Source organism: Erithacus rubecula (genome assembly GCF_903797595.1).
Source record: "Erithacus rubecula genome assembly, chromosome: 1".
NCBI lineage: Eukaryota > Metazoa > Chordata > Aves > Passeriformes > Muscicapidae > Erithacus > Erithacus rubecula.
In genome coordinates, this window is record NC_136658.1 from 105,109,923 (window position 1) to 105,136,661 (window position 26,739).

At 39.9% G+C, this 26,739-nt stretch overlaps 1 protein-coding gene and 1 long non-coding RNA gene across 3 annotated transcripts in view; one reads left to right on the forward strand and one right to left on the reverse strand.

The window, feature by feature from the left end:
• MED14 (mediator complex subunit 14) overlaps positions 1-21,628 on the reverse strand; it is a 34,426-nt gene extending 12,798 nt beyond the window's left edge. For both annotated transcript variants that reach the window (XM_079301987.1, XM_079301986.1), the window contains exons 1-19: positions 21,255-21,628; positions 19,903-19,929; positions 15,770-15,875; positions 15,006-15,179; positions 14,464-14,593; positions 12,661-12,789; positions 12,185-12,292; positions 11,180-11,312; positions 10,525-10,675; positions 7,816-7,927; positions 7,071-7,196; positions 6,220-6,298; positions 4,457-4,616; positions 3,882-4,076; positions 3,206-3,340; positions 2,699-2,775; positions 1,009-1,169; positions 587-733; positions 408-499 (exon numbers count right to left, since the gene is read on the reverse strand). In XM_079301987.1, coding sequence (XP_079158113.1) covers positions 408-499; positions 587-733; positions 1,009-1,169; positions 2,699-2,775; positions 3,206-3,340; positions 3,882-4,076; positions 4,457-4,616; positions 6,220-6,298; positions 7,071-7,196; positions 7,816-7,927; positions 10,525-10,675; positions 11,180-11,312; positions 12,185-12,292; positions 12,661-12,789; positions 14,464-14,593; positions 15,006-15,179; positions 15,770-15,875; positions 19,903-19,929; positions 21,255-21,430 — 2,418 coding nt within the window. In that variant the 5' untranslated portion in view covers positions 21,431-21,628. The remainder of the gene's footprint in view (positions 1-407; positions 500-586; positions 734-1,008; positions 1,170-2,698; positions 2,776-3,205; positions 3,341-3,881; positions 4,077-4,456; positions 4,617-6,219; positions 6,299-7,070; positions 7,197-7,815; positions 7,928-10,524; positions 10,676-11,179; positions 11,313-12,184; positions 12,293-12,660; positions 12,790-14,463; positions 14,594-15,005; positions 15,180-15,769; positions 15,876-19,902; positions 19,930-21,254) is intronic.
• Positions 21,629-22,475: 847 nt separating this feature from the next.
• Positions 22,476-26,133, forward strand: LOC306800204. The gene is made up of 3 exons (XR_013773772.1): positions 22,476-22,735; positions 24,355-24,424; positions 25,877-26,133. It is a non-coding gene; the product is annotated as an uncharacterized lncRNA (long non-coding RNA).
• Positions 26,134-26,739: the final 606 nt, after the last annotated feature.

Here is a 26,739-nt window from a genome sequence, read left to right on the forward strand (position 1 = left end):
TGAAATGATCAATGAACACCTCATTGAAAGCACAGCACTACATTTTAACTTTGTTAGGGTCCTCTCTTTTAAGGTAGAATTAGGCATTTAGCTTACACATACCCATCCATATATCCCAGTCAGTAACAACACTTACTCAAGGTTTTTCAGAAAAAGGCTGCCACACCAGCTTTCATCAGGAGCACACAACTGTCCTTCCCACAATATAAAGCATCTGACAGAAATTCTCAAAAATCCTGAACTTCTAGCAAACCAACAAATCAGCAATGCAGCATCCTCTGTCTTTTCTACATTCACCCATATCAGTTCCACTACAAAGAAAACTTGTGCAGCAAAATTCTGGCAAGTCTAAGCCTACCCATTCTGTTTACAATCATACATTTTAAGTCTATTTAGGAGTTACTCACTGAGCTCCCCTTGGTAGTTCCATAACAAAGGATAAGTTTTCGGTAGTTGTAGATCCGAACTTCTGAAAAAATGTTTAAGTGGTTGGGGATGTCTGTGAAGAGGGGAAGAGATTTAGAGGGAGAAAATCACAGTCACCTGTAATCCCTTCATTTTGATAAAAAGGAGGTGATTTCTGTACCTGGTAAGGACCGTGCAAACTCCAGGACACACTCGTACAGGCGAGCAATGCTGTTCCAGTCATTGAGGAACATCTCGACCACCTTGCGACCTCCAACTGGCTCAGACAACTGGTTTTCATATGTCAGGTAAACGTGACGGGTTGGTCCTGCAGTGTGAGGAGATGGAAAATACTCATCAACCCAGTGGTTCCTGAGCTGTGGTTTACAGACTGTGAGTGAACTGTGGCAAGTGACCAGGAAGCACAATAAAGTAACAAAATGGATCAACTCAGCAGTCAGAATTTTGATTAGGTACACTGTGGTTTATTAGGTATCTTAGGAGCTAACAGCTCTAAGTTACACCAAGACATTAAAACAACTGAAACAGACAATGTAAACTATAAACAAACACAATTTACCAGTGTTCCTCAATGAAACTTGCCTTGCTCCCTGGATGAAGTGCTGTTCAGAGGGCAGTTTGCAAACACCAGCTCGGCCACCCACGTGCGATTATTTCTACCTTGTAGTCGGAAAGTGCAATCAAGAAGAGACCGGTCCAGAGCCTTCTGAGTTTCCTCATTTACACCTTTACAGGGAGGAATTCTATACATGACAAAAACAAAATCTCCATCAGACACAGTACAGTCCCACAAGTAACAACACTACCTTCTACTATTTCCTGAAGGACTCCCAGGTCTGGCTATGAAAGAATGAACAAATCAACAGCAGAGGCAGTTGGATTGCACAGTGAGATAACCTGTTCCTCTTCAGGGACTGTAATAAGTGTGTCACAAAAGCACTCTGAGTTAAAACTAATTTTTATATGGATTCAACACCTGCAAATTAGAGACTGTTAAAGGATCTGCTGAATTGTCCTTATCTCCTGATGAACTAAGAGCTCACCAATATAAAGCTCTTATACAGAAAAATAAGCCAAAAAAGATGAAAATAAGTAAATTCTGTGGTAATCTGAATTCATTTGCCTTCTAGAACAAGCTTGCTCTACATGCAATGAACAACCTGGCAGTTCCCTTAGTACTCACTAATTTATTCGTATCCCAATGTGTGAATTGAGCTCAGGGGACAGACTAAATAAAGCTTAAGCAAAAAACTTGCCAAACTCATTTTCAAATTCCTTTAGGATCTAACCAGAAATTTCATGCTCCACCCTTAACTTCAGCTCACAAGTTCTCTGCTCATATGCAAAGTTAAAAAGGTAGGGCCTGATGCATTTAAAAACTGGTGCCTTTATGTCACTGTACATTTCTGTAGAAAAAAAAGGAGTTACAAAGGTTTTACTCTAGGAGATACCTTTGGGGTTTGTGTTTTTTTGCTTTTAACTTTATTTGTTGCAGGTACAGTTAGTGGCTGGTGGTGACTGGCATTTCTCAGGGTTAACACAGAAGCAGATGCTATTGGCTTCCTATAAACAATTTCAATATAACTATTTCAATAGCCTATATGATACAGAAGAATAGCAAATCTGCAGATGATGACACTGAAGGGAGCACTTAACATGCTGGAGGTCAGGGCTGCCCTTCAGAGAGATTTGCACATGGCTGGAGGAACAAACTAACAGGAACTTTATGAAGTTCCATGAAAACAAATGCAAGGTCCTGCACTTGGGCTTAAATAACCTATTAAATTACTCAATGATTCTCAGGTATTTCCACTACAACCTCTTTACCATGCAATTGTCTTTTCTGGGATTCCTGGCATTTTCCTCTGCAGTTTCACATAATTGTCAAATAACAAATGGACTATGTAGGTCTCTGATCTGATCTAAAATTGCATATTCATGAATCATCACCACATCTTCCTTAGTACTGCCTGGATTTAAGGATTGAGGACTGTCAAACTGTTTTCAGAGCCCCTCAGTTTAGGCTAATGAGGGAAAAAAACTGTAGTAGTTGGCTCTAAGTGTACTCTAATTTTCTCCTCTCTCTAGCACTGTTTCACTTACATGTGCAAGACACACAGTATTAACATTCCTCCAAAAAAGAAAGGAAAAATAACCCCTAAACAAAAATCCTGCCCCTGCCCTGACATTCTTATTTTTACCCACCAAACAAGCCTTTTTCTTTCAAGTATATGTACAGTAATCAAATGAAACACAGAAAATATCCTCTTACTTTAACAAACGTATTGCATGGCTGAAGCCATCTCCTTCTACTTGTACTCCCTGGTGAGGAATGTCCATATTGGATAACTAGGAGTGAACAGGAAAAAATGTTATTCCAAGCAAGAAGTCAAGCAAAAAACTTGTAACATTTTCAAGGATTTTTTTATTTCCCCGAGGGTGACAGATGTTTCACATCCTCAAGCACTGAAAAGCCAAAAAACGGTCTGTGCAAATCTGCTGTAAAGTTGTCTCCCAACCCTTCCCCAAAAGTGCATCTTTCAACCTCATTGCCCTTTTCTCTCAATTTTTCAAGGTTTTTGCAGTGCTTTGTACTAAGAGAAACAGCTCTAACAAGACTAGAGCAACACAGTGCAGAAGACTGAGTCACCCAGGCTCAGCTGGTAGGGGAACTCCAGAATGAGCACATGACCACAAATTTGGCAAATAGTCAAAACCAGACACCAGAATCAGGAGCAGGGGAGGGGAAGAAGGAAACAAAGTCTTTTTTAATACCCACCTCTATCCGAAGCCCTATAAAGGGCATATTTGTATCACACATGGCTACAATATGAGCTAGCACTTTATTGAAGGCACACATTTCTCCCGACCGTTTTGGTTTCTTGGGTTCTATGGAACATGGATCTCCAGATAACTAGAATTAAAATAAACACAAATGTACTTGCATATTTGGAGTTAACACTTTGAAGAGATGTCAGAGAATAACTTAATTCATCTAAGTTTTTAATGAATCACAGCCTGAGCACAAACTCCTGAACAGATCCACTTCAGGACTGAAGCAATTCAAAGTCTGTCCTTAAAACAGTACTTGTAGATCACTAAGCAATGTCAGCCTGGGTCCAAGAAGTAACTCTTATCAGCTCCTGCAAGTCCTTCAAAATCTACACATGGCCCAAAGTGTACCACACAGATACCAACACCCATACACACCCCTCTGCACAGAGCTCTGCCTTGGCTCAGAGAGCAACAGAGAAGACCTGGCAAGAACTGAAGGACAACTGTTACAAAAGAGTTTCCCAGCACCTCCCTAGGGAAGCAGTCCAGAGAACCACTACAACTAAGATGCCAGCCACACAAACACTGGAAACAAGGCTACTGAAGCTGGAACTGATGCTCAGAACCTGTGTTGAGCTTTCCTGCACTGTAACCACCCCAATGGCTGTTGGAACACGTACCTTGCGCTTGACACCACTTTTCATTTGTTTGCCACTTTTTGTGTCCAGTACCAACTCTTCAATGTTTGGTTTGAACTGCTGTAGTAAAAGTGCAGTGGCAGGGCTGTCATCTCCTTCAGCATAGCTCACAGATAGAAAATGGTACTTGTACTCTAATTCTGTGGGGTTGCCAGGAACATCAAACATTTCTACAACCTATATTTAAACAAAACAAATTGAGGAGAAGATTCTCAAGCTAGGAGTAAATCTAATTCAGTTCCCATCCTTTCCTTTACAAAGAACAGACATTAGGTTTTTTTTCAATATATTAATACTGTGGCTAGGAAAGGTACTCAAGAAGAGAAGAAAGACCAAACCTTTCAGGAAACACAGAAAATGAGGAAGGTTGCTGAATAATAAATCTGTATGTGCCTTCTTCTGTATGAGCCTGAGTGCCTAACAATCCCACAGGAGAAGGGAGGGAGAGGAGAGAATCAAGCATTACATCAATCACTTGGTTGCTAATGTTAAGAGTTAACAGTACAACAAACTGCTTGACAGAGAGCAAAAGACAAAAGCATTTTTCAGTTACTTACAATGTAGTACTGGGGAAGGCGAGTGAGTTTGATGAATAGTTTGTGTTTGGAAAGGTTTCCCACTGGATGACTGGCAAAATTAGCTAGTTGAAGAGTTTCACTGCTCACTGTAGGCAGATGTTTTATAGACTGTTTGCAGCGCTGCTGTCCAAGCCAGAACCTTGCATGGAAATAAAGGTATTAGTACCCTGAGACTGGTTTCATGACTCTAATATACTGCTGTGTAGAGCATTAATGTCAAATTAAGAGTCAATCATATTCTAAGCCAACATCTATCACTGTAGCAGAGGTTAAATAAAGGAAAATCATGTAGAAAATTTCATTACTTTATATATCTGTATCTATATATATATATACACACATCACTATCTTTACATCTTGTCTTCAGCTTAACAAGCTGAAGTTGTTAGTTCAAGAAGAAAAGCCGTGAAATTATTTGCTGAATATATTTTTATATACTACAATATGAAATTATGATATAAAACATAGAAGGAAAACATCAAAAAAACCATGCAGATTGCTGTTTGACAATCTGAAATCTTAAATTACATTTTTTGATTGAAAGGAAAATCTTTGCTCCCATATGCTGCTAAGCAATACAATAAAAAAAGTCACTGAGGCTGGATGTTACTCTGAGTTATGCTATAAACAAACTCATTCACCTGAATAAGTTTGGGGATGGAGAGCTGCATGCAAGACACCAAATTTATACTCATGTTTGGAATTAAACTTTGTCCTACTCCAATGGATTTTGGCTAGAGTGGCAAGGCCAGGGAGACTAGCTAGGTTGAAAGTGGCTCAGAAATGCATGGCTTGGGTATTCCAACTTCCATCAACAACAGCAGTGGAAAGTGTGGGCATTCAGCACCTTTCCATCACAACACACCACATTTATTCTCACAGATATGTGTCAGATACAGCTGTCCTAAAAGACATTCTGTGGACTGCTGAGCTTCCTCAGAAACTGCAGCACTACCCAAGCCATTATCTCAAGTACATTATTTATAACAAAGGGAGGTTGATTAGTTTCTCCAGGGTGCCAATGCTTCATGCATCATCAAACTTCTTTTTTAGAAGCAGAATTCCTCAAATAGAGATTTCACCCTGCAATTAATTCAGAGCACTGGGAATTTCCAAAATGATGGAGCAGGTGGAACTCAGTTCTCATGAAGATGCAAACTGTGTTTGTATTATTTGCTACAACCTCTTATGGGAGCCAAATGTATCTTGTGCTTAAATCTCAGGGCTTTATGGAAAGAAGATTAGAGGCTTAAACCAGCAAGGGCTGAAGTGCTAGAAGATAAACAGGTATTATTTAAATCATCCCAGGCCACTTCCTGGTTTTTCCTCTGTATTGTGAGAAGTGAGATCATTCTTGTTGAGAAACAAGTAGAGTTCAGCTGTAGAAACAGAGTGGAATAAAGGACACAGAGGATGAACATGAAAAGAAAAAGAGATTCTCAGGAAGCAAGTGATTTGCTACTTGAAAGTGAAAAGACTTCATGCAAAGTGTGCATATAGCAATGCATGAAGCTACACATAAAGGGAAAAATTAAAGCAGGACTGTGGAATCAATTCCAAATAAAACCAGACTTTCATGCACTGCTTAGAGGAGATGGCAAATACTCAAGGTGGCTTACAACCTTGAAAGTATAACCCCTATTGTGGTAAAACACAAAGCCATGCAAGTGTCCTCATCCAGAATACAGATATATGTGGTGATTCATTCCATGCAAACTAAGTGAATTGATCAAGTCACTTACTTGAGCTGCTGAAGCCAAGGAATGATTCGTTTCATATCATCATTAACAGACTTCTCTATGTCATCAAGTGTCTGTTGATCTGCAAGAACATCAGGTGGGTGAATGGTCTTAGCACCTTCAAACTAGACTTCAAACTTCCCTTGAAAGTGTCTCATCTAATTAATCTCATAATCATATAACAGCCCAGGTTCAGGCTTCAAAGGGGACCTTGAAAGATCACCTGGTGAATCCTTTTGTGCAAAAGGGAACACAGATGAGATTATCTAACTGCATCTTGAACATCTCCCAGCAATGCAGACTTCACCAAAACCATCAGGGGGTTGTTCTAAAGATTGTTTCATTTCTCTGCAAAGAATTGCTTTCTCATACTGAGATGAAACTTCTGCTGCAACTTGTATTTGTTGTCCCTTGTAGCAACAGATGATCCATAATGCTTGTGAGACTACAGCAGGATCTTATTAACCAAATAAAAGAACTTCCTTTCTTTTCTTAAGAAAACTCCTCAAAATGCATAAGGTCACATAATACAATTCTCACTCAGGTCCAAGTGAAATGACACAGCACAAGCCAAGAATCATGAGTCATAAAGAACATGCATTGCATTGACCCCCAACAATAATTACTCTGCTGTCCTCTTAAAATAATCTTAACTGAACTGTGACACTTAAACACTAAGATCCTCTTTTCTATTCCTCAAACTCCAATACCTAGATGACAACCCAAGTGCTGGGTTCATTTGCTCACAAACTTTGTGAGCAAAACAGATCTGACAGAATTGTTCCCACACAATTATCTCACAGTGCAGGATTCTTGCAAGATATGAAATATCTCCTGGTTTTGTGCCTACTTACCAACACCATACAGCATCAGCTGGAACATTCCAGAATGGAGATCAACAAATACATGCAGGCACTCTGATCGACCACATGGTTCCAAAATTGGAATTACAAGAGTTGGGAGAGCTGTCTCAATGAAGGCTAAACAAAACATGGTGTTAAGAATTTCACTCAAAATTCAAGCTTGTATTAAAACTTAGCTAATTATAATAAAACAAACTGTATGCTTTTAAAGAAACAAACCTCACTTGCATATTATTATAATGCTGACATAGAGAGGAAGCTGAGTATTAAATTTTTCCTGTGACAACAGTGACAAACCAATGAGAAAAGGCAGACCAAATCTGAAGATTATTAATCCTCAATTATCTTTTAACTTACTGCTTCACAATTACCAATCTAAATACCAAAACTTTCAACAGCAATTTAAGGAAAGTCTCATGCAAAACTAGTTCAAAACAGTGAAAGATTTGCTTTCAATTCTGAATACAAACAAGTTTTACAGTAGGCAAATTTTAACCCTTCAAGCCAGACTGCAATGTTCTACCAGCTTCATTTATTACACTGCATTTAGATGTATGGGTATTTTAGAATTATCAATTACTATTATAATTCAAAGCTAAGTTTTGTTAATTTGAACAAGTTTCTCTTAACTTTTTAAAATTTGAATTACTGAAAACAAGAAACATCACGAGAAAACGAAACCATCCCTAAACACAAATGGAAATAAACTTGAAAAACATCAGCAGAAAACACATACAATTGTCATTAACATTGTAGGTCTTAAGAATGGCTTTCAGCTCCTGGAGTTTTTGATGAGATCTTGCATGGACACTGTCTATTAAGAGTTTTTCTATTGATAGGTGGTCAATCTGTAAAAAAGAAAAATACTTGAGTAAGCTCATATTTGATGTGTAGACTTTCTGCATTAGCACAGTGGAGCAAAGGTACTTAATGAAACAATCACTTCAGAAATAATTTGCTTAGAACTGTGGTGAGCCACATGGACTATTAACTTGAGTATCTGGAGCACTATAAAATATAAGCTACCATGAGATTCTGTCTGTGCAGCAGGAAGTGAGAGAAGTTTTGAGCTAAGATTAGAAGATGATGTAAAATACATTTCACAAACTATGCTGTTACCACTCCCTGTGCAGACCTACTTGTTCTGGATCAAGGTTAGTCCATTTTCAGCTTAGCTTTTTTTCCTCAGCCATTGGTAACTAGCTTAAGCTAAAGAAAAAAGACCCCAACCACAAAACACCCCAAAGCAACACTTTATTAGGATATGGTTGCCTCTACACAAACACACATGCAGCTGTAATGTGAAATCCAACAAGTTTATGTCCTGTTAACAGGGCAACAATGCAGTAACAGACACTGAATATGGCCAATCCTATTGAACCCAGAAGCATCTAGGGGCTTGGATTCTGTTGCACTGGCAGTACTGAAGCTCATACAACCACTTATATTCCCTATAACTTACCTGTACAATCTTAATTAAAGCACTTGCATTCACATTCATCCACATCACAGTCACATTGTTTACATATTTTACATAAGCAAAGTTCCAGATTACCACAAAACTTTTTTTCTAGGTAACCTCACATTGCTTTGAAAACTGTTCAAGCTGAATTAAACTCAAATTTTACTCTAGCATAAGATAAATGCAGAAGAGGTTCATACACCATATATAATTATACCATATTCAGTGCAAGCTTTTGCATACCAGAATGACCTTCCTCTAAAGACAAGGCCTTAAAAATCAAGTCTTTATCCATCCACTACATCATTTCACCTCAGCAGCTGCAATGGGTTAAATCTTCCTCACTAAGTGACTACATGTTCTATAGCTCCATCCAATTTCCAGTAGGTTAATGCAGAACTTGCTCAGACAAACATGTTTGTTTGTGCCACTGTTTTATACAGTATCTTAAACAAACAGAAACCCAGTGTGCCATCTACGTCATTACAGCTGAGATCATTATTCAAACACTACAACAGCACTGTATTTACCACAGCTGATAATTTTTCAAGCTCAGAGCAAGTCCTCATAAAGTGGGACAGCATTAACTTTGATACATCTCAAATTTACAGTAGCCTCATATCTTAATCTACAGGCTGCAGACTTGATTCAGCAAGCTTAGACTGTGTCAGCTCCAGAAGATTTTCAGCAGATGCTGTACATAAAGAGCATTTCCCTGGATTTACACATAAATACAGCACCTTCACTAAATCAACTCTATATTTAGTAGCCTAAATATGCTAATTTAGGCTATTAAAGAAGTAAGTGTAGTATATATTTATTACACTAACAGTAGAATTCCTACTCCAGAAGTGGAGTAGAAGGCTACCATATGCTTTACTATGTTTGCCACATCCCTCTGTAGCTGAAACCATGGTAGCCCTTGACATTCACTATACAGATTTGTCTGTCAGCACTGAAAACATGATGGGTGAAGAGGCTGAAATACAAAGTATGTACAGGAGGTGGAGGTTACCATCAGCAGAAAGTTCTGTGAGAAAGCAAAAGATCTGAGCTGGGGAGCTTTTCCCTCCAGAAAAACTGCAATGAAAGTGTGAAGACTACACCATTCACTCCAATTTACTAACTCTCCTAAACCCAAACACTGAAAGAAATAATGACATACAGACATTCTGATATATCACAGCTACATTTGCTAAGGTACTTACAGAGGGTTTATTATAATATCCAGAATGAAGTTTTTCTTAAATATCTTTTACCAAGATCTAGAATTATCCCTAGTGAAGCACGATTCAAGTAGGTAGTTGACTGCAGTTACTGATTTTGGATCATTGCAACAATCCCACATTGAAAATAGAGGAATTTGAACATTCAAATAGACTACATGATACAATCTGGTTAGTGATAATGTAAAACTAAGATTCACCTAACACTTGTAACAAACAAACCACATGAGCTCTTCGGCAAAAGATTTCCATAAAACACAGAAATAATATATTATTATTATTATATTATATTATTATTATTTGATAATTATATCCATAATTCCCAAATCATAATGCAATATTTTCTAAACTGGATAGCACTGCTAGGTAGCCAACTCCAGTGACAAGGGGAAGCTGATTTTCAGAGAATCTCCAAGACAGGAAAGGGAAGAACTGTCTCTCTATAAAGTATTTCAAGCCAAACTCTAACAATAACTGGTATGGTGCTGCTGTTTCCTCCCAGCCTCAGCATTCCATCTCACAAGTGGTATAATGCACTGTGAAGTAGGTGTAATTTTTAAGATTAAGTCAAGGCCAATAATTTGTAACAACAATTTGAGGTCCTCACATAAACACTACAGAACCTACAGCAACTACTTACCAGAAATCTTAGAAACAGCTCTTTAAATAGAATCAAAGTGGAACAAACTGACAGTGTAAAGCACTTGAGTTTTTGATTCACAAAATTAGATGCTTCCAGCATCTTTAAAACCTTTACCTTCATGGCTCTTTCCATCAGCTTGGAATCACAGACTGGCAGTGGAGGCTCATGAGATATTTGTAAGGGTTTGGAAACATCAGTTTCATCAATTTTTATAGTGACCTTATGGACAGACGCAGTCCCTGTTTTCCTGCCAAGTACCTGTTGACTAAAAATAAATAGAATAATTAAACCATGCAACTGGAAGAACAGAAAATATATTTTTCAGTAGATAAACCTTGATTCTGTGTGTTCTGGCTGAAAACAACATTGTGTCAGCTGAACTGAGAAAGGCATTTGTTTTCAACAACATTTTACAGCAGAACTGTTGGTAAAGTGTAACTACACAAAGAATTTTAGATGACTGCAAATTTAACACAATCAGAAGTGTACTTGGATTGCTTTTTAAAATTTTATCTAGTGCAAGTCAAGCAATAAATATAGTAGAACTCTGACAGAGATCTAATCAATTTTTAGATATCTGTACATTAATGTGCAACCCTTACTTCTTTGCAAATCACACAACACGTGTAGGTACTTAATTACAAGAATTCAGGAGTCTCACATCAAAAAGAAAGCACAATTCTGAAAATCCTGGCTCAAGCATGGTAAATATAATCCCTCCTGTTATTTCATTTATTGTTTGTTAACAGGCCTTTTGAAATGAACTTACTTCCAAACAGAGAGTGAGAGACACTTCCCAGCATGGTACCGCTCCACTTGCACAAGGTCACCCCAGCGCTCTCGGATCAGCATTAGTGTTTGTGAGTGCAAGACTTCCAGCTGAAGAGCCAGGCAGAAGGAATCTAATGCATGGAGCTAAGAAAATATAAGATGCCCAGGAAATCTGTACACTACATGAACCTGTTTCTGTATGCTACATCAATTCTTTTGTCATCTAAGTCACACAAGATGATGTCTGAAAACACACTGATGTACTAATCCAGAGATAAAGACATATAAACAACAACAAATATTTCTCAAAGGGATTTTTTTTTTGTGGTTTTCTAAACTCTAACCTAGGACAAGCTGTTAGACAAGAAAGTCACAGCCATGTTTTACAGATTTCTAGTTGTCATCATCTTGTACTGAAAAGATGATTACTAACAAAGAAATTTCAGTCACCCTATAGTTACCACTAACCCCATCTGCCACGGTCACCCTAAAAAAATCATGACTCTTTCTGCAGAAAGTGCTTCACTGACATCCATTTAACATTATCAAGCAATCTGCCCTTTTCAAGTGGAAAATCACTGCACATCCTGTGATGTCCTGATGATTTTCTCTCCTTATTCACACAGATACAATGGAGTTAAAACACTCTCATGAACTGTACTTTGCTGCAGTTCTTGGTAGCAAGAACTGCCAGCTCCCAGAACTTCCAAATCAGCTCTGTATTTCATCTCCAAAATTAGCTGCTGAATGGACTCACCACACAACCTGCTGCCTTGAATACCTCACCTTTACCTTTGCTAATTTAGTGTGTACAATTAAATTTGACATGCAAACACCTGAGAATTATCACTTTCAAGGCCAACATTTTACTTCAGGGCCACTATAACTTTATGTCCAGACATTTCCCCCAAGCTTAGCAGGGAAACCATCTTTCCTGACTTCCAGCTACTGAGAGGAGGGCTACATTGAACACCTAATTCAGAAGCCCCTTCCAGAAGGATACGCAAGCAGTTGTACATGTCCTGAAGGGGCTTTTCATCAGCAAACAGCCGGGACTGGACCAGCTGATGGATGAAGTTGATCTGCATGCTGTGAACCAAGGCTCGACCATCTTCAGCAAATGAAAAACAAATCACGTTAGCCATCAGGAAAGTAGGTATTTAAAATAATTCAGTGAATTGATAAATTAAAAATAAAAAAAGATGCAACTGTACCAAACAATTTCCATACCAGGTTTTATAACAAAACAACATTCTTGGTTTACCGTGGAAATGTCAGTCATTTTACAACACTGTCACTGTATAGCTTTTTTAAGCTATTAAAAGCCTATAAAGGAAGGTCAAAACAGGACAAGTACACATGACTTCATTCTCTTAAGTGGTGATATGCAGAAACCCCATCACAAATAAGACTTATACAGTGTCAGAGATGAAAGTGTAAAGGTTTGATTTTTTTTTAAAGGTTTGATTTTTTCTTTACCACCAGTTTCCTTGTCTTCAACCAAAATTTCCAGCTTGAGAAGGCGCCAGGGGATGTCAGGGTCATCACCCATCACTGTCAAGGTGGCCTCAAACTCACCCTCAACTCGGAACTTCACACGGCCATTGGCTAAGGAAGAAAAGAATGCTTTATTTCACTCTGCCTCCTAAAATGCCTAAAAAATCACAGTGTGGTAGCTCCTGGCACTGATAATGGATTACTTCCCTATCATTTCTGCTCTGTTGCTTATGTTTCCATGCAACTGTGAACATTTTACAGTCTGCAATAGACCCAATGTCAATAAGCAGCACAGAAAGATGTACAAACTGTCCTGAAGTTAACTTTTTAAATCTGGTAACTTGTTAACACTTGTGCTTCTGTAACACTGACTACCAGCCTGACAAACAAAACATCTGGCTGAAATATTCCTATTCTTTGCTACTATCAACAATGAAAGCTTTCAGCAATATTCAAATGACATTCAGAACATGGATCTCAGCCCAGGCTGAAATCCAGCCCTGAAAACACATCTCAGTGCAAAGCATTTATTTAATATTAGAATATCATAAATCCATTGTCATGTGAGGAACATAATCTTTGGCAGAATTTATATATACACAACAAGCAAAGCTTATGCACATTATTTATCTAATCTAATTGACATGTACATCCTCACACCTGTGAACACTGCTATGTGTTTCACAAATTGGGAGCAAGGACTTTAAAACTATGCAAGCAAGGTCATAAAAAGAATGAGAGGCAGAGCAAACAAGTAAGTACAAGTCCTTACTCTGACATGCAGGTCAACCTTCTCAATCATTTAACAAACTATGTTATATACCTTTACAACTAAAGACATTTAGAAATATTCCTGCCAAAATTTAACTCTGGAAGTTTCATTTTCAAGAGTACCCCAGACATGCTGTTATAACAAACCAAACTCCAAAACAGAAAATATTAGTCACTGAAAACTCTCAAGAACTCAGACATATTATCCATATATCATTCATATATACTTCCATTAGACAAAAATATCTCTAATGCTAATACTGCAAGCACTCATACAGGGACTAGAGAAAACTAGCACTAAGATTCTTCAGAAACATCTTTGATCTAGGTCTGTGGGGAGTGGTTTACAAATGGCTAACCCTGACTTGGTTAAAAGAATGAACTAGGTCCATTCCCCCCTATTCTCTGTGAATCTGCAATAACCCAGTCCAGTTTATAGCCATCCTTCCTGTATTAGAGGTTGTCTTAGTGTTTACCACTGCTTGGGCTAAATAAAAACAGAGATCTCAAAACAGTTCAAGAGCTCTGGTACTGTGGTGAGCCACTGAACAACAGGCATGCATAAATATCAACAAATTCTGTGCCTGAACATGAATATCAAAATAGCTTAAAAAAAGCAACATAGAGTGATTTGTTTATACTGAAGTTCAAAGAGTTTCTGCAGAAGGACTTAACAGTTTAACTGATTTTAAAACTAAATTAAATAGCCCAAAGACTGTTTTACAAAACATTTGCTGAAAGAGCAAGACAATGTCTAAAACCTTTTGGCATGACCTGCACAGGATTTCTTCTTGAAAATAAATAATATTTCAGCAATTTTATCAGTGCTCTCATTTTTCAAACAGGGAAAAACCCCACATATTTTGATGTCAGAGACAGGATTCCATTCTTAATAGGTGAAGCTTTCTTAATGGTTTCAATTAAGTTATCATTTAGCTTTACTTTAGCATTGAAACAACATTTTTATATCAGCCTGCAATGATGTATCCTTCAAAAGGTAATTCCAGTTCTTACCAACTGTAAGATTTGCCAGCTGTGGAGGGAGGTCTGTAGTCACGAGTCGATGGCGAAGGATCTGGTTTAGCTGATGAAGTGTGGTTTGCTTCTCACTCTTTGTTATTGGGTCAGGAGGGATTATTTTATCCTGTTACAATAAACACAAACAAGTCTATGTATCTCAAACAGATATAAGAGATTGATAGCAGCAATTGTGAAAACCAACCAGACCAGAAGTCTGAAAATATAAATAGTACAGGCCATTGCCCAGTGAAGTTTTATATCTTGTACTCAGATTTGCTTTCTAGCTGATTACATTTTACCCAAGACTGACCACTGAATAAAATCACCAAATTTGGCGGAACTAAATATATGGAGGGAGTGCTTTACTGGGAAAATGTAACTTATTCAGGAAGTGTTCTGCATGAGAAACTGACACTGCAGAGACTTGGCACTAGGCCTGTATTGAGCTACAGTTCCATCTGCACACAGACAATTAGTTTGATTGCCGTGCAATTGATGCCATACAGGGGATTCCCACACCCCCCAGGGGTATTTACCCTAATGCAGGTGGGCAGCCGAGGGTAGGATCCAGTTGTCAGAACATCAATTGCATATGGGATGGCAAAGCTGGGCAGCCGAGCATGAACCAAAGCATCTCGAGCCAGCGATGCCAGACGATCAGCAGTGTCCACAAACAGGATGGCTTGCTGATCTAAGAAACTTGATATCATCTGCAGAGGACAAGGAGTTGAAAAAAAAAAGGGAAGTCAAAAAAATGCACAAATCAATGGTTCTTTATATTCAGTTTATCCTTCACTTCCAGTTCAAGTAACTGCATTTACAAAACAAAGAAAGAATGAATATTCTGGCCACTTCCCACATTCACATGCAAGGACACTTAAAATCCACATGCCATTCCTGCTGCTGTGGGGGATCTGCACAGCCTCACAGCTCTTTATCTGCTGTTTGCTACTGGAATGCAACCATACTTGTTTGTAATCAGTAGGGACTTGTTTTTCTACAACATTCTGGACTTTATTCTTATTTATCCAAGATCAGGATGAAAGTGATAATAAGAACTAACACACTCAGATGACCACCTTCCCTGCCCTGTCATCTTAACCCAAATCATTCCTGAAACTATGTGCAGACAAGCCTTTCATTTTATGCCACTGATGAGCACACAAACTGTTAAAAAACAAGATTATATAATTCTAAACATGATTTTTTAAAAAAATTCTGTAGTAAAAAGAAATCAGGGTGCAGCAAAATCCCATATCCCTCAGAGACTGTTTCTTGCCAGACTCTGTCTCTAACTTACCGCACACTTTTCCACCTTCCCAGCATTATTAGCCCACTTGACCAAGGCTAACAAACGAACAAAGAGCTGGCGAGTGCGACTGGCAAACTGCACTATCTCTATTTTCCTGGAGAAAAAAACCAAAACAAAGTACATTAAGCCATTGCTCAGATATATAATAAAGCTGCAATCTAACTGTGTGCCAATTAAAAGAAAAAAAAAGAGCTGTAGTGATAACTTCTAATTGTGGTAATGCAGGCATCAGTACTGTGTGGCTTGTTTGATTAAGAGCATGAGGGGAAAAAAGTCACTGTTGCAAATACCTAACAACATACATAGATTCTAAGAAATCATGACTGTCTGGGGAAAAAAAAAAAGCATATTCACAGGAATTAATCACTGACTGTAAGAAAAACAATTCCATGGTGAGCTCAACTAAATTATCTTTACACGTTTTATAGGATTTCCCCAAGGCTTAAGATTAAGATTAAAGTAGGCAACATATCCAAGGATTACAGGACCTGACAGTAACAATACACTTATATTCACTATAAATAAATGAATAAATAAGATACTAAACAAAATACCATTCTATCACTTTTACAGTATCTTCAGACACTATGTTACAATATAGGATGGTGGTGGGGAAGACCACAAAATCCCCCACTTTTAACTTTGCTTTCCATTCCTGCCTTGAAAAAAAATTGAGGTAAGAACTTACTCTCAATATTCTTCCCACCATTTTTGTACAAGATAGTCAAAATGACTGCATGTCTGCATGTCTTCAGAGCTATTTTTTATAAAAGAGAATGCAATGGGGAACAGCAGATTTTTATGGTTTATTAGATATCTACATTGCAGATGCATCAGATGAGACACAAAGATCTACAAAGTGTAGATCTGTAATACCACACACTGAAATATCACTTCATCAACAGTTTATAGAGGTTTTCCTCCCTTTCTATGACTTCAATTTACTAATTTCACTATGGTTTTCTACTTAGTTTGGAGCTGTTTTACTGATATGGTTTTCTAAAGCAGCAGAAGCATTTGGACAAAACGAACATTAATTATTGCCTAAGATATTGCCCTCTACCAAACAGAAGCTGCATCTCCTAATCCCAACCTGTAAAGCACAAACTCATGACACAAAAAGAGCCTGATTCTGCTGAGAGTGCTGGTGTAATGAGGTTAACTCTTTTGTGCAAGTAAAGCATAATCTGCTTGTAGCAGATGAACATGTAAGGCCAGAAGCACAGCTAATACCATCTGGTCCTGTTTCTTCCATTACATACTGTGAACCTCATCCAAGAACTTGGGCACTAAGCCAGTAACTTCTCTGTGTTCTAGAGCACATGTTTTGGAATGGCATTCAGCCTGGTATTAAGATTTCAAGTGGTGGACAAGCTGCTATACACACTGCTCTAACAGTAACCACACTATGAAAACAGGATGTTGAGAATTTTGAAAGATTCAGGAAAATTTTATGAGATTTGAAAGATGACTACAGGGAGACTTTAGAAGGCCAGCAGTCTCTCAGACAGACTCCACATAGAAGTTGCTAAAATCCAGTAGTTATGTCAAGGATCTATGGTGAAAGCAGCATGATAGCAGGAGAAAATTCAAACTGATGTTCTGTGATTGAAAATAAATTTAAAAAAACAGCCCCCAAAAAAGTCCAACAATTTAATAATGAAAATAATTGATAAATCTAGATGGAGTATTCCAGTAAGTGTTCCATTAATATCACTTAAATGAAGTTAGAGAAGACTGTTACTTTGATTTGACAGAACCCTGCTTCCAGAACCACCACTATCATCTCTGAATGACAACTGCATTGGGAATCTACTTCTCTAATAAAACATAAAGACCTTCAAATTTGCTGCATTGTCTTTCATTATAGGTATATGACCTCATGCTGGGCTACACAAAAACAAATATTCAAGGAAGATGAAACTTCAGGAAAGAGTTTATTTACAAAACAAGAAACAAAAAAGTTGCTCTCTATCAATAATTTCCAAAACCAACAGTGATCAAAGTTCTTGATCAAAAAGGCAAAAAGGCAAACACCATGTCCTTCTTGAAGCAGGTAAATGAGGATCTTGGGACCTATAGCTTACTTGGCCTAAGATCAGTTAAGAAAAAATTTCATAGAACAAATCTTTCTCTAAGCTATGTCCTGATAAATACCAGGCATGAAATGAGCCTGGAAACAACCATTAGAAATTTGCCAAGGGCAAACCACCCCTGATCAACAAATTGCTTTCTACTGGATGAATTGCTCTGTGATCAAGAGGAGATCAGAAGATGGATTTACATTTGTAGGAAACATGTGAAATACAAGGATGGGCTGAGGAAGCTGAATTTGCTCCTGCTTAAGAAGAAAAGGCTGTGGCAAGATCCTGCTGACATTGTCAAGAATCTAAAGGGGAATTTTAGAGAGGATGGAACCAGACACTTTTCAGAAATGCAGTGAAAAACTAGTTAGATGTGAGGAAAACAAGGAAACACAGTGATATGGTCAAAGACTGAAGTTACCCAGAATAAGATAATGATACTAAGCAAAATCCAGTCTCCATTACCAAGAAGAAAGCCCCTGGATTTCCTCCACAACTCAGCACTATTAATTTTCTCACCACTAACGTTTTTTAACAACCACTTCCTTATAAGATTATTTATTCCTACAATTGATAATTAAAAAATTACCCCCCCAAAAGCATTATGTTATACTATGATGTATAATTTCTCATAATTTTTCTTATCCCAGCATCTTTCAAACAGGCATTGCAGTACAGAACTTATATTTTATGTGAACTTTATTAGAGGATAACACCATCACATCTTCACCAAAGTATATATGCCATGTCACCAGGCTCTAGATCCAAGAAACAGATTGAAGCCCAACTACTGAGTCCATTACAGACTCAAAGCTGGAGAAAATATGGATAATTAAGCCACATTCCTACAGATAAGCTCCTCTAAGAGCTGGAAATCCAATCCACCAAGAGGAGCTGTAAGTCAAAGCTAACAAGTATGTGAATACTTAATTTCAAGACAATTTCAATTGTAGGACATTCTTCATACATTGAAGGCTGCCTTATTTTCTTTTCTCCAATCCACCAGGGTTTAAGTAGTTGCCCCATACCCATGTGCCAAACAGAGTAGAATCCAATTTTACCTAGAAGTGCTAAATATCTAGATGGGGAAAGCCTGCCCATGAGTACAAGGTAGCTCATGACCCAAGTGGGAAGTAATTTCTTCATAAATACTGTGATAATTAAAAATCCAAACTCAACCAAATCAAAACCCACACTGTTTCTCTTAATAAAATACTATGCAGAAGGAAAAGGGATACAAGTAATCATTTCAGGTCATGATTCCTTAAAAATGGAATTAATTCCACATGTTATGTGGAGAGTTTTGGAAGGTTTGAGATAATTAATGATCACCCTGGTGCACAGAATTCTTTATTAAGATTCTTAGGAATATCATAGTTCTTATATATTTCTAAAGAAATATAGATCAATTAATATGTCAACACAAATGAAGGGAACAATATTCTGACAAGTTTCATTTATTAAGAGAAACAGAAAAGTAAATAGATCTTTTTCATCTCAGCAGGATAGTGGTCTGGTCTCTTACATTTGCTCTCTAATAATTTTGACACTTCAAAACATAGAACAGAAGCAGAAAACTGTCTTCATGATAAAAAAGAGCAGGTAACATGAAAAAATTCAGAATAGAGGTTTTTACCTTGTTGTCATTGTTGAACAGTTTCTCCTGAACAAAACATTTTTTTATCACACTAACTAGAATCTATTTAAATTCTCCGGTTACCTTTCACGTCAGCTTTACTGTCAATTCACTGCTTCAAGATTCATGAAGAGAAAAACATCCTTAACAGAGTTCACCTACTACAACAATAATAAAAAAAAAAGCCCAAAAAACTATAAACCCAAACACCAATAAAAATTGCTAATGCTAAGAAAAATCTTGAAACTCTGCAGGGACAGCAAGATAGACAAAGCTTATTTTCACACATAAAATCTAAAATTATGTGAAAAAGACTTTATTTCAACAACAGTATTAATATTGACAACCTAAACAAGTTCTATATTTTAACATGCATTACAGATTCTCTTATCATAACTCACCTTTCCATATCAGTCTTTCTTGGTAATCTATAAGAAAGAAGGAGGGGGGGGGAAAGATACATTATATATCATTCTATTACATTCCAGACAAATAGAAATGTTGTTAGCCACCTTCAGTTACAGGAACTTCTACACAAGTACAAAGTATATAAAAAATAACACCACGGGTCACCTGTCACTACTCTGTACCAGGGAAACTGGAAATGGCCAAATTAACTGAAAAGCTTGATAAAGGCTGCTGATCAATCATTCTACATAAACCATAAACATACAGAAAGGACTTCTTGACTGGTATTTTTGAAGTTTTTTCAAAGCAAACTAAAACTCTAAAATTCCTTGTCCTTTCCAGAGTCTGAACATTTTTTAACTTATGTCAGGCAAACTTCTGTTTGCACCCTTACCAGACATGGTACAATTGATGTATCTATCTTTTCCCATTTGTTCTGTATGTCATTTCTTGAAACACACAGCTTCCTCACAAGAGCCTCTACAGTTAAAAAAAGTAAGGGGGATACAGGTCTATTCCAAGTCCAAATGCTTTCAGGAAAGTTTTCCTTGGCCCAAAAACATCCCTTTGTTTTGCCACTTCAAACACAACAACATCAGCACAGTAGATCATTAAGTAAATATAAATAACTTATTTCCCAAAAATAATCAAATGGTATTTTAAATACTACAGAGGTAAGTCAAGAAGTTTCAGCATTTGAAAATATCTCCGTTTCGGACATTCCAATTTCACATATTTTAATACCAGTGCTACAGATGGGGGTTTTTGGCAGTAACTTGGCATTTAAGCAGCCAATCTGCAGCTGCTCTCAGCACTCACAGTCATTTTCTCTGTTTAGGACAGATCACTCAGCAGCTTTAGCTGTGCCCCGGACAGAGCCTGATGCAGAGATCAACCTGCCTGCAGAGGCACCTCCCCAGGCGGGGAATGGACAAGGGTATTTACAAGAGCAGGACAACGGAGAATGGGTTCAAATGGAAAAAGAGTAAGTTTAGGTTAGATATCAGGATTTTTTTTTCCCCTGTGCGGCTGGTCTCACTGGCATAGGTTTCCCAGAGAAGCTGTGGATGCCCAATCCCTGGAAGTGTTTAAGGCCAGGTTGGATGGGACTCTGAGCAACCTGGCCGAGGGGAAGGAGTCCCTGCCCACGGCAGGGTGTTGGAACTGGCTGATCTCTATGGTCCTTTCCAACCCAAACCATTTTATGAACGGGAAAGCGCGACCACCTCCCCCTACTCCAGCCCCTTATGAGCTCCGGGTCAGATCCCCGGCGAGGCCTCCGCATCCTCCTGGGATGCGGCCAGGCGGCACCGCCAGCCGGGCACGGAGGATCCGCGGCACTCACAGGTCGGCCAGCACGGTGAGCTCGGCGTAGGTGCGGTGCAGGAGGAACTCGATGAGGGTGCTGAGGCGGTAGCCGGGGCTGGCGGCGGCTGTCACGGCGCCGGGGGCCGGCGGGGCCGGGGCTGACGCGGGGCCGGCCGGCACCAGCTGGGCGCTCTCCAGCTGCACCGGCGCCATGGCGGCGGCGGCGCCTCGGCCCCGGGCAGGAGCCGCGCGGCAGCCCGGGAACGGCTCCCGGCGGCGCCGGCACCGCGCCCGGCTCGCCCCGCACGGACGGAGCGGGGAAGGGGCGGCGGGAGCGGGGCGGCTCCGCAGCGCTCAGAGCCCGCCGGGCGCAGGGGCCGCCGCCATGATGGGGCACGGAACCGGAAGCGAACGGGGAACCTTTCCGGGCAGCGCGGGCGGGGCGGGACAGCGGGACCGGGACGCGGGCGGGCACGGGGACGGGACCGAGAGGGGAGCTGGGGACACAGAGGGAACGCGGGACACGGGGACACAGGCAGGGACACACTCGAGACACGGCGATGGCGCTGCCATTGCGCCGCGGGACCGCTGGATCCCGGCATGGGTCAGGCTGGAAGAGCCCACAGTGCGCCATCTGGTCCCACCTCCCTGCTCGAGCAGGGCCATCCCACAGCACATGGCACAGGATTGTGTCCGGCTGTTCTGGGATATCTCCAGTGAGGGAGACTCCACACCCTCTCTCGACAATCAGTTCCAGTGCTTGATCTCTGCACAATGAAGAAATTCTTCCTCATGTTCAGGTGGAACTTCCATCAGCTCCTGCCGGTTCCTCCTGTCCCGTTGCTGGCCCAGGGAGCAGAGCCTGGTCCGTGCTCTGCCCTCCTGCAGACACTGACACACAGGGATCAGCCCCTCTCAGCCCTCTCTGCTCGAGGCTGAGCAGCCCCAGCTCCCTCAGCCTTTCCTCACTGAGATGCTCCAGCCCCTCCATCATCTTTGTCACCTGCCCTGGACCCGCCCCAGCAGCTCCGTGTCTCTCCTGTCCTGAGGAGCCCCGAGCTGGCACAGCAGCCCAGGTGATGCTCACAGGGCTGAGCACAGGGGCAGGATCACCTCCCTGCCCCTGTATCTGCTCATGTTACTGAAATCCGGGGGGAAGGAGAACCACGTTATAGACTTGGCACCTGGAAGTGCCTCTGATGCAGCTCTTGGGAGGTCAAGGAACAGCAGGGTCTGGCCAATCCCTTCCTAATGACTCAGGAAACGCAGGACTTTGGTGAGGGGGATCCAGACCAGAAGCACTAGTGGAACATTGTCCTTTGAGGTCATTGTTAAAGAGGGAAAAGGGAGCCGTGAGCAGCACAGCATCCAGTGGGATTTGGGGATAAATACAAAGCATTAGAAACTTTTTCATATTTCTGTTTTACAGATCAGCTGACACCTCTGAAGGGAGGGAGAGGGAAGGTCTGTAAACAGCTGAAGATTGATGCATTGTTACTGGTTACCAAAGGAGACTGTGTAAGGAAACTAAATCCTGGGTGTTTTGTGTCATGATGCAGTCAAGTGTTAAATCATAAATTCTTGCCTTATGATTACAAAGAAATCCTTGAAATAAACACAATAAGTACCCAAACTCCTCCAAGTTTACTAAATAGAAGGAGAGGTCCTATTTGTTTTGTATGAAGTGCAGACTTTAAAAAAACCTCTCCTCTGACACATCTCTTTCCAGGAAAGTTAAATACTAAAGGAAACATTTTTCAACCTGAGAAGTGTGTAATCAGTTAAATAATAACAATAGCAATAGCCCATACAGGTAGGAAGGGCAGTATTGCAGCTGTGAGCCATGCCAGGTTTGTGGGCTGCTTCAGTCACAGTAAGATGAACCTTTGAGCTGGGGGTGGATGATGATTGTCAGCTGAGAATTTTTTACTCTTAAAATCACTAAAATGTGTTCATACATAACTTTTGATTTTTTTTTTTTAGATTAGTTGAGAGGGTTTTGTTTATTTGTTGAGGTTTTTTTTCAATACAGATGGAATAAATATTTGTTCTGTTTATATAAATTAATCTATAAAGAATTTAGAAAGGATAGAATGATAAGTACCCTCTGGATCATATTGGGATATAAGTTATTGGCTTAATGTATTTTAAGATCTTGTCTGTTCATTTCAAAGATTTTTTTTTTTCCAAATGTATGCAATTTTTTTTTTTTCATTCTAGATGCATGAATAAATGCAATGTACTTATGGCCAACTAGCTGCACTAATGAAGAAAATACTGACTTACATGCACAGAAATCTGATTAGGCTCTTTATAAGAACTTTCACTTAGGAATACAGGATTTAAAATTGTTTTTCCTCCTTCCCATCTCTTCCCTTCCTATTTAGTTTGTAATAAAGTTCCCATTGATTTCAGTGGCACAAGCTCAGACTTTGTTGATGAAAAAGCAGATGGCAAATCCTGATGCAGTTTAACTTTGCCTCTGTTGGAATTCTTCCTCAGAAAAGCTGAGGTTTTGGTGAGTTTTTCAGCATTGTTTGGGGGGTGGATATCCTCAGTGTATCTGCCTTGCTCCACTCCTCTTGGAGAGAAGTTAATCAGTATTGTAGCACAGATTGTGCTGAGTTCTCTGACATGGCTGCATGGGAAAGAAGCTCTTGATAATGTTTTCAGGGAAAGGAGGAGCAGCTACAGAGAAATTTCAGAAGCTCAAGGCTTATGGTTTTGCACCCACAGCAATTGTGCTGTTGGGAGACTTGGCAGGATCAGTTATTTTAACTGATGGAGATGGGCATGAGGTGTTAAAAACCAACTGACTGGCCTACATAATAGTAGTGAAAAACAAATATTTAAGTTTCCTGCTACTTGTTGCCTTTCTGGAATTGGCAGTGCTATCATTTTTGACACAAGTACTTCTAGGAAGTATGAGCATTGTGCCTAAATTCAAAACCTTGAAGCTTGAAGGAACTGGAAGTAGGTTCCAGAAATCTGTTAGGGTAGCAAAACCAAAACTATGGGAGGGAGAAAGCTGGGCCAGGGGGGTTGTTGGGAAGAGTAACAAGATGTCTGGGATAGAGAGGGCTCCTACTGTAGCAAAAGCTACAGTATTTTCATATGTGTTTATTCTCTTCATTCAGCAGGTTTCAACTTCTGCCATTTAAACCTGGTGACAAATTTCCTCATAGCAAAGGGAAGAGAACAGGCTTGGTAAGTCTCACCCAAGCATGGTCTCTGACCTCAGGCTTTCCTGCAGACAGGCAATCCCTCACACAGACACTCAGGGTGGCACTGGGGCCCTGATGTGCAGGATTGGCTGGCCCATGCACAGTCACAGCATGGCTTGGGATGGAAAGCACCTTAAAGATCAACTTATTCCAATCCCCCTACCATGGGCAGGGACACCTTTCACCAGAGCAGGCTGCTAAGAGCTCTATCCAGCCTGGTTTTGAATGTTTCCAGGGGTGAGGAACCCACAGCTGCTCTGGCACCCTGTGCCAGGGTCTCACAGCAATGCATCCATCTTGATGACCAGCTCTGCCTCACTCATCCTGGCATGGAGCACGGACAGGGCCTTAGAGACACAGGGGAAGCAAGGGATTTCCTGGCAGGAGGATGTGGTAGGGACACAGGGGATGGGGGGTGATGGCCCAGCACTGCAGCCATTCTCTGGATCAGCCTGGCCACTCCTGCTGGGTGCAGTGTGTGCCCCACTGTGTGACAGGAGGATGGAGAAGGGCCCTGAGGGGAAGCCATGTGAGGAGGGGCTGAGGGCACTGGGTCTGTTCAGCCTGGAGGAGATTGAGGGGAGACCTCACTCAGTCACAGCTTCCTTGTGAGGGTCAGAGGAGGGACAGGCACTGCTCTCTGCTCTGTGGTGACAGTGACAGGACCAAGGGAATGGCCTGAAGTTGTGTCAGGGAAAGTTTAGGTTGAATATTAACAAAAGGTTCTTGCCCCAGAGTGTGTCTGGGCACTGAACAGGCTCCCCAGGGCAGTGGTCACAGCACCAGCCTGACAGAGCTCAAGCAGTGTTTGGACAATGCTGTCAGGCTGGTGCTGTGACTCTTGGGGTGTCCTGTGCCATCCCAGGAGTGGGACTTGATGATCCTGATGGGTCTCTTCCAACTCAGCATATTCTAGGATTCCATGGTTCTATACACTGCACCCCTCTGTATGTTAAAAGCCATACTGGCAGGCCAGAAGCTCCCAGGGATTTGTTGGTTGATCAAAACCTGTTGCTATTAATTGTGAGCTGACAGGGTTATAGAAGTAATGGAAGGACAGCAGGTGACTTTCTGCTTCCAGGGAAGTTAAACATTTACTGTTCTTGGAACCCTGGGGCAAATGTTCAGTGAGAGGGAGCCCAGACCATTGTGCTCTGCAAGGCAGGCTCTGAGCTGTCCTTGTGTGGATCAGAGCTTGGTCATTCCCATTTCTCTGTCAGGCTTTTAAATCAGAGAAATGTTCACACAGGCACCTCCTGGACTTGACATTCAAGTATTTTTTTAATGATAAAAAGTAATAGCATGCAAATATAGTGCAAAGGTTTCTCATTTATCATTTAATTCATACAGTGTTGCAATGTTTAGCAAACTTATATCTGTGAATGCTTATATCAATCATGAGTAATAAGAGTTTGATATCTTTCATTCTTTTCAGAAGACATGAGAGAATCTGATACAGTGTGGCAGAGCTCCCACATATAGTATCAGTAATTGCAGTGCTACATATTATAAACTTACAGAGCTTGCAATTCAATAAAAGCTAAGATATGTATTTAAATTCTAATGAGATTTCATGTGTCACTTAGATCAAACACATACTGATACTGAAAAAAGATTAGACTTTTCCATTGTAACACTTGCCTGAATGCAAGACTTTCTATAACATTTTGCTGAAAGTCCAGTGGAAACATATCAATGACCTTTTAATCACGAATGATTTTGTCTTGTATCTTTATTAGCTATTATTTTTTAAATTAAAAGTACTTTTTGAATTAATTAATTTGTTGACAGTCCAGTACCTCAAGCCACAAGTCACTGGCTGTGAATTGTACAGGGCTTACTGCACCTAAAATAAAGCATTCTTTGCAAAATTGTGTGTGTGTGTTAGAGGGTTTGTAGTTGGTTACTGCATGTGCTCTGCTTTTTTCTGTTTATTGAAAGGGTCACAAAGGGAACCTATTAAAAATGAAAAAGCCTCCAATTTATAAGCTTTAAAAATATAATTTTAAGTCACTTTTTAAATCTGCTTTGTCTGTGGGATTAAGTCAACTATTTTTTTGAATGATAGGAGACTTATAGTAACAGATTGAGAGTTTTCTGTCAGTCACTCTGGTTAGACAGAGACTCTCTTGTGTGGTGTGTTGTAAAGTACACCCCAGTTCTAATTATGTCTTGTGAACAATTTAAGAAAAGCAACATTCTCCGAGTCATAAAATAGAATCTTTGATTTTACTTGAATTTACAAAAGTCCCCTTTCTTATTATAAGGCAAAATGGATTATCTTTTTAATACTGAACA